The 8,413-nt window shown below is 43.1% G+C and overlaps 1 protein-coding gene across 1 annotated transcript in view; it reads left to right on the plus strand.

Moving 5' to 3' along the window:
- Positions 1 to 6,916, plus strand: part of CNNM2 (cyclin and CBS domain divalent metal cation transport mediator 2) — a gene marked incomplete at both ends in the record, with an annotated part of 119,152 nt that extends 112,236 nt beyond the window's left edge. The window contains 3 exons of the mRNA XM_082002574.1: positions 517 to 582; positions 4,334 to 4,518; positions 6,707 to 6,916. Coding sequence (XP_081858700.1) covers positions 517 to 582; positions 4,334 to 4,518; positions 6,707 to 6,916 — 461 coding nt within the window. The remainder of the gene's footprint in view (positions 1 to 516; positions 583 to 4,333; positions 4,519 to 6,706) is intronic.
- Positions 6,917 to 8,413: the final 1,497 nt, after the last annotated feature.

An 8,413-nucleotide genomic window follows, 5' to 3' on the forward strand; every position in this document is an offset into this window, starting at 1 on the left:
TTGCAGTAATGAGCAGTATGGTACCCATCCTGACACGGATGCGCTTAGAGAATCACAACCTCACTTAACGTTTTACTGGAAACGTGAAGAACTGTGAAGTGTCCTTTGGTTTTATTTCTACTTTTGTCCGACTCCCATAAGGAACACCACCTGTGAAAGCTTTCTGGCCTGTTTTAACTCTTTGCCTTCCAGGCTGGAGTGGGCACTGCTCCTTTTGAACTATTTTAAAACTGAGCGTACCTTGATGGACTGTTCTGTGCTGGATAGCCTTTCAAATTAGGAAATAAAAATTGTTCACTGCCCTGTAATTCCTTAAGCTTGCTTTTTGGTTTATTCCTAAAATTGTTTAATTGTCTTTTTTGGTTTTGCTTTTGTTTTAACCCTTTACTTTTTCACAGTTGATTTGCACTTTTGGTTTTAGTTCTTCAGTGTGTGAACTGGCTCCTTCCCCTGTCAAGTGTGGATAGCTGCCACCTTTCTGGTCGTGATCTCATCCTTTTTCTCTCCCTCTTCTAGTTCCCTTGTCCCTGTCTCGTACCTTTGTTGTCAGCAGAACAGAGTTGTTAGCAGCAGGTTCTCCAGGTAAATCCGCATGCTTCTATTTTCACCATTCTTGTGACTGCCCTGATGCCATAAAAAGCTGCAGTCTGTATTTGTCTGACCCCTTTGCTTGTTAGGGAGAAGTCCAGCACAGAGTTATGCCTTGCAGGTAGGTATCCTGAACTTTCATTTGTGGTAACTGGTAGCAACATGACAGAGTCATCAAAATGGGAAGAACTAAAAACATGTTGAAGAAAATGTATTTGGTAATGTGTGCTTGTTCTTCTTTCTCATATGTATGCTGGTGGAAAATTAGGAGGGGAGATTTTTTAAAAGAAGGTATTCTCCCCCAAGCTGAGGCTTAACAATTTCTGAAGAAAATGCATTTGGCAGAGGAGAATGTCTGCTGCTAAACTGCCATAAAAGAAAAACTTCTTTAATGGAAGAATTCTTATATTCTCATATGGGTAAATTCTATGGTTTGTATACAGTCTGGCCATTTCAATTCCTTGAAAGCCTTGAGCTTTCTCTCAGTGAGGTTAACGCAGTGCACTGGCACAGTGATTTACTGAGTGGATGGATTTGCAACGGAATGTGCAAGAAGGTTGTGGGACCTCCTGTGGGGTTTTCTGGTTCCCATTTTGCTTAAGACCTTTCCTTGTTGAATAACCAAGTTGACTGACACAGAAATCGCTTTGGAGAGCAGAAACCAAGGAGGGAACAAACTGGGCCAAAAAGAGCTCTGAGAGGTTGTTGAACAGGTTGGAAATTGGGAAGGGTCAAGAACTGAGCTTTGCAGATGCTGCATATGCAGAGTAGTTGAGAAAAATGGAAACCCATCAAGAAAGTCTGTAGGAAGAACAGAATCCTAAAATAGTATGGGCCACAGTGAACATATTTCTTCCTTTTGAAGTTTTTTTTTTTTCGGATCAAATGTCTTTCCCTGGACCTAAAAGCAAACAAGATAATGATATGCATATTTAAGTGAAACATCTCCTAAACATTAATACGTATCACACGTTTCACAAGCTTTCATCATCTGCTTCCTGTATTTTCCTCCTCTTCTTTTTTCACTTTTGAAAATGTGTTTCACCATCAGTCCTTAAATCAGTCTCATGCACATTCCAAACAAAGTACAGGTTGTTGCCCTGCAGGGGATTTTTTTCCTGCCCTGTTAAAGTTTCCTGCTGCTAAACTTCAAAGAAGGGGGAGAAATTTAATCTTTCTTTAATTAAAGTACCTGATGGCTTTCTTTTAAGCTCGGCAGCTTTGATTATCTTTTTGAGCTTGGTTCTTTTGTTTTGCCAGGTCTTCTCTTCTTTTTTCCTTTTCCTTTCTACAAATAAGTGTACACTTTGCACATGCAAGTTGTTTCCAATATAAATGCCAAGCATATTTTCCTAGCTTTTTCCCCACTAAAAGAAATATTTTTTTTAAATCAATAATGGAAAATAATAATGGGAAGAATCTCCTTTGAAAGGAACTGATATGGTAAGTCTGGTCACTATGACAATGTGGTACCAATTTTGATGCAACTTGGACCTTCTGCTGATTTTTCTAAAAAGGATTCTGTTGTTTAACCCCAAATTCATAATAGAGTTGTATTGATGTTTGTCTTGTGGTTTGTGCTCTTTATCCCCCGTATAGGAAGGTGAGGAGGATGGGAAAACTTGGGCAGAAAAGATCTGTCCAGATCTGGGCTGGCCTGCTTGGGGGCTGGCAGGGCACTGTTCTGCAAACATGGACCTGCCTGGTATTCTGTCGTCTCCCCTTTCTGTATCCTTCCTTCTTCATTAACTTCTCTTCTCCCTCGCTGACTTGTACATGGTCCAGTAGTGATGTCCCTTCGCTCAGATTTTTAGTAATCATGTTTTTTGTTCTGTCCTTTTGTTTCAACTCTCCCTTTTTTTATGGCTCTTCTTTTTTAATATATGCTTTGTTATGTTGCTCTCTGTCCTTTGTTTTTTATTAGTAATGTACCATAAGACCCCTGGTGAAAAGAAAGGGCAGATGCAAGTCACACTAGCATAAATCTGTTCCACATGGAAGCCTTTATCCCATGCAGCAGTGATGCTGCTGTTCTCACACACAGCCGTATTTTGTGTATGCAGGTGGGAAAGACAGGACAAATTCATTCAGCCTTCACAGTTACTTGTTCTGCAGTGGGAATTGCAGCCTGCGGTGCCTTCCAAGATGGCAAGTCAGTTTGGAGGAAAACCTTGCAGGACTCCAATTGCTTCCCCCTAAGCCTGCACTTGGTGTTGCCTTAGGGACCTGCACTAATTCAATTCTGCCATAGAAATGGCAAAAAAATTGCTAAGTTTGCAGAACCTGTATTTTTCTGTTCCCTTTTCTAAAATTGAAGGAAAGACAACATCAGAAGGATTTTAACTGAGGAATAAAAAACAAGGCAAATCTGCCATACATCTAGAAGCATCTAAAATGTTAGGTTTAGGAAAGGCTGGATGCAGAGATATAGAACAGGCTGTGTCATTTGGGCAAGGAGACATCATATTTATAGTGATCAAGTGGCAGAGGTAGGGTTGAATTTTAGAGAGCTCTATTTTTTCTGTTTTTTTCTTTTTTTTTTTTTTTTAAAGAAATAAGTTTATATATAGTAAAGTCTTCAAAACAGAATTTGAAATGTTTGCCAGGACACTGTTGCCTATTTACTCAAAGAGGCTTTGTATCTTATATTATATGAAAATGATCGTTCAGCTGAGAATGGGGGTCCCGTGGTGAGTAGCATAGTTTACATCAAGTTTCAGCTTGGGCTGGCTGAAAGATATTTAACTGCACTAAGATCCAAAAATTCACACATAAAAAAGACAGGTCTTTGATCTGTATGTACTGTGTGCACACCCAGGGAGAAGCACGTCTGCAGGAGGGCTTGGGATCTCTCTTAGGATGCATTTCTGCCCTACTGTCTTCTGGGTCACTGTGTGAGCGGAAGCTAGCAATGCAAATGTCTGTGGCTTCCCGAAAGCATGTTTACTTGAGATAAACTGTGGCCAATCACACTTGCAGGGGACAACTGCAAGGTTTTCAAGTGAAACCCTGCAGTGCTTAAAGGCCAGTGATGGAAGATGATGTCTCTAGTTTACTCCTTTCCTAGACACCGATTTTTCTCTGTAGCATCAACTGTTTTCTTTGTTTTGCTGGCTGGCAGGTACCACATGGAGCTTGCTCTCCTTTGTTGAGTTTTTGTCCCTTCAAGCACTGGGAGGTACTAGAGGAAATGTTCAAGTAATTATCATTGACTGCACTCTGGTCCACTGAGGACTCTGTCACTCTTATGATTTTGAAAATGTCTGCTCTAACTCAGGGAACAAAGCATATGTAGGTACCTGGTGGCATAAAAGGGACTGGCTGTGGATGAAAGGTCTGTTATGGAGTTATGATTATAAATCATTAAGAAAAAAAAACTCTGTTAAGCATGGTCTGACTATCAAGAGCTCCTGTAAGGGACCCTTGGGAAGTTACCTTTCTTTGGTGGTTACCACTCATCAGCAGAAGCACTGTGACCAACTGTGCACAGGGCATGTCCATTGCAGCATAAACAAAACCAGGTTTGTTTAAGGCATACTTGGTGATGTCAGCCACCAGCTCTGGACTCAAAAAGTACCCTTTTTCAGGGTAATTTTGTTGTTTAGCTGCATGTCTAGTTATGAGTGGATTAAGTATTTGCAGTTCTTTTGTGCTACCTCATGATTTATTATGTCCCTTTAAAACTGGTGACTTTAAATGTTTTCTACTTCATTTAAGAAATCTCTCGCTCTTGCCTGTTTCTCAGCCGAAAACAAGTCTCCACCTCGGCCTTGCGGCTTGAATCACTCGGACTCTCTAAACCGAAGTGATCGCATTGATGCAGTGACACCAACGTTAGGGAGCAGCAACAATCAGCTGAACGCGTCTTTCCTCCAAGTGTATGTTCCGGACTACTCAGTGAAAGCACTCACAGACATTCAGTTTGTCAAGGTAGGAAAAAAGCTGGAAAGGCCCCACTGGAAAGCTGGGCTTGGCTGGTGGGATGGAGAGCCTGGGGAAGGGAGGTCCCTGTAGATTGCTCTGTGAGTAAATTAGGATTATGAAAGCAGCCATTTAAAAATCACCTGAAATTCCTTTTTCCCAATATCTGCTGTCCATTGATTTGTCTTCACTGTTCCTCTCATTTAGGCTTGTAAGTAGCTTGGTCACCTAAGTTTCCGGATTTCAGGTCCCTCAAGGAAAAAGTATAGCAAATAACCTCTCTCTGCTTTTAGTCATGAAAGACGTATCCTTGTGAAGCCTTTGGAGCCATCTGAAATGGAGACCCTTCATTATCAGACAGTGTCCTTCTTTAAAGGATGAGACATTTTCTCTTGGTTGCAGTTTCTATTCACTTTTGATTTTGGTTTCAGTTTGGGGTTCTTGATCTTACTTTCCGACTTGTCATCCTTCTTCTGCTTGGAGAAGTCTTGGACATTTCTCTTTATCTTAACTTCACATGTTAGGCTCATGTCCCATACTACCAGTGAGTTGCTGCATGAATACAGCTCTGTCCCCCAGCATGGTGCGTCCCACACTGAAACGTGTGCGAGACCTGTGGGATAGGAAGTCTAGCTGAGCTGAGGAACAGCTAGCTAACGCTGGCAGCGATTCCCGCCCAGCTGGGAGTCCAGGCAAGCTGATATCCCCTGGCCAGAAGTTGACTTTGATGCTTTTCTTAAATTAGAGTGGATGTTCACAATTTCTTTGTATGCAGCTCAAATGATTTGTGAACTCAATTCTGTCAAAGTTAATTCAATACTAAGAATGAGGAATAGAGTAGAAACACTAGAATGCTAGATCGATTGTTCCATAGCCAAATTTTAAAAGGAGAGTACAGTCTGGCATTCAAAACTTGACAGATGTGAGTGTCCTGGTCAATGGTTCAAGCCTTCAAGGTTTAGATCAGTAAATATTTATCACTGGGTTAAGTGATTCTCACTACAGATTCAATGGCTAATCTGCCGTACAGAGCAGCTGCTCATCTTATGCTGGTTTATGTGGAGTCCTTCCAACTCTCACTGTGTTCGTACTGAGGCTAATGAATGTAAACTGTCTGGTGTCTCTGCAATCAGATTTGCACACCTCTTTTCACATCACTCTGCTTTACACATAGGACAGCGTACCCAACATCAGTATTTTCACTGTGCCATGTGGACATTTATTCAATTAATACCTTGTAAACCAGGGTTGTGACCTGCTCGTGCATGTTTGGATTTTGCTTTTGGAGTTGTGACGTGGTCCATCTGATTGTCTCTATTTCCAGTCCCTCTCTTGCATTGCTACTGAAACTTACGGTTTTCTAAAAGTCTTGTTTCACCTCTTCCACCTTCCTGCCTGCTGAGGTAACTCACTGCTGTTGGAACACATGGGGCTGCTGGTGCACGTGCATCCTGCTGCCTGTCCTGGCTGAGAAGGCTGACCCAGAGGAGTTTACGGGCCTGGTTGCTTGTGGCTCCAGGAGGAATTCTCCCCTCTACCACCATATGCAGATACAGGGGGCTGTAGGCTTCCTTGCTGCTGGGGCATCAAGGGCAGTAACACTCTGTGCTCTAGGCCAGCTCCTGTCAAGACTGTTCTGCTGAGTGCAGCCAGCTCTTGCAGAGAGCAGTGGAAGACTTCATGGGTTGTTAATTTGGACTCATCTCTATGGAGATCCACTCTTTTCTAGAATCGAATGTCCATATGTATCAGAATAAGGCTGTAGCTCCTGCTGCATTTGCTGGCCTAGACAAGAGCAGTAATGCGTGTACTCTCTGGCTCTGTAGGGACTCTTAGAGCCTCACCAGGAGCTTGCTGAAGTTGGGAGAAAGACTTCACTGAACTCTGGTTCTGGCCCTAAAAATGTGCATGGTTAGAAGGAAATGGAGATCTGCATAGGAATAAATCCTTGCCTTTGAACAGCATGGTGATCGCACAGCTCTGTGCTTCCACCCTATCTGGAAAAGTCACCATGCGGTGGTGTTGAGTTGGATGCTCTAGGCTTGCAAAGCGCAGGGATGTTTTATAGAAATAGGCAAACAGGGGTTGAAGTGTGATCATCTGGAAAGGGAGGGCACTTTATTTTCTCAGTGTCCCCTACGCGAGACACAAAAATGTGACTGGCTGTTTTTGTTCCTTCCTTCTGTTCTTGGAGCAGATCTCAAGACAGCAGTACCAAAATGCCCTGATGGCATCCCGGATGGACAAAACACCTCAATCTTCGGACAGTGAAAACACTAAAATCGAACTGACTCTTACGGAGCTGCATGATGGTTTGCCGGATGAGACAGCAAACCTGCTGAATGAACAGAACTGTGTGACTCACAACAAGCCCAACCACAGTATGCACAGTGAAGGAGCCATCTAGGAGCTGACTCCCCACAACCCACCCATCCCATCTCCTCAGCAGGACCAGCCCTCGCTCCTTCCTGCCTCCTCCCTGAGTGTGAACACCGTTAGTTTGTGCTTGTGACACTGTGCTGCATCCAGTGTTCTGACACCAAAGACTTTTGCGTCCGTTCTGGGAGCAGAAGAGGAAGAAACAGGAAGAAAGGAGCAAAGAGTAAGAGAGACTAAAGCCCCAAGCATACTTTGGGAATGGTGAGCCACCCTTGAGAATGATGAAAATACTTCTTGCAAAGTAGAATCATGTTTATTTTTTATCTGTATTTTTGATCCTTGTTGGGTTTTCCCTCCTCAAACACATATGGAGAAGTTTAAAAGCTCCTCTGGTTATTTTTTCAAGAGAGATCATGTTTTTAAAAAGTATTTTGCAGCGTTTTAAATTGTTTCTGTCCCTCCCAAATTTCAAATGGGCTCTGTCGTGGTTTTGTGAATTGGCTGCGATGTCCTTAGGCCTCTTTTCACCCCTCTCTGGTCCTTTTTGTTGCCCTGTTGAAGAAGTTAGTAACTGGTACTTGTATGTTATTTGTATCCTAAGAATGATATAAATGATCCTAAGCTTCAAGGAACCTCTGGTTTCAGCTACCTGGAGGGCCAAGGGATGAGTAATTATTACATTCTTCCAGTTAAGTTTCAGGGAAAGAGTGGTTACTTTGGTATTTAATGATCTCTCAAATTTCAGAAGGTTTCTTTGTAAAACAGGCAAAAGCGTTGTTACGCTTAGAGTTTTGTAACCTCCAAAAGCTTTGTGTAGGTTGAAGATGATACTGGGCGGGGGGAAGGAGTTAATTAGCAAAACTGCAGTCTTGTGAAATGAAAGCTGGGTGTAATGTTCTGTAGTGAAGTAACTGGGTGATTTGTCATTGATGTTCCTGACAATTGCACAGTGAAGTTATGTGCACACCCCACGATGACAAGCTTTTAAGCACTCGCGTGCTGTAGGGTCTGTGCACCATTACCTGGGCCAGAGCAGATCTGCAGTCTTTGCTAAATGATGGAGAAGATCAGTCCCCATCCCCCCTTCAATCTCCAGTATTAACACAAAAGATGCTGCTACAATTATGCCCAAAGTACATCCTCCAGGTGACAATAAACCTCTGCCAGTGCAAGGATGGGCTCTGCTGAGGAGTTGGGACCACCCTCTCCTCTACAAGAACTGACAAAACTTTCCGGACGCGAGTGTATTGCACTTCAGGGATTCGGAGAGGTTCGTTTCCAGGCTGTTCCCAGCCACATTCCTTCCTTTGAGTGGATTTAGTGCGTTTCCTTCTCTCTTGCCCCTTTTAACAGCCATTTTAGGGGTTACCATGGTAGCAGAGCAGAGCGCGTCCCACCCAGCTGGCGCTAGTGCAGGGTACCCTGCGTTGGGCAGCAGAAACCAATTCCTCCCCCCCAAAACCCTGAATGCAGACTGGGTGCAAGCAAGAGGCACCCTGTGGCAGTTGTGCATCACACATTCCTC

This window comes from Phaethon aethereus, assembly GCF_964289735.1.
Source record: "Phaethon aethereus genome assembly, chromosome: 7".
Classification (NCBI taxonomy): Eukaryota; Metazoa; Chordata; class Aves; order Phaethontiformes; family Phaethontidae; genus Phaethon; species Phaethon aethereus.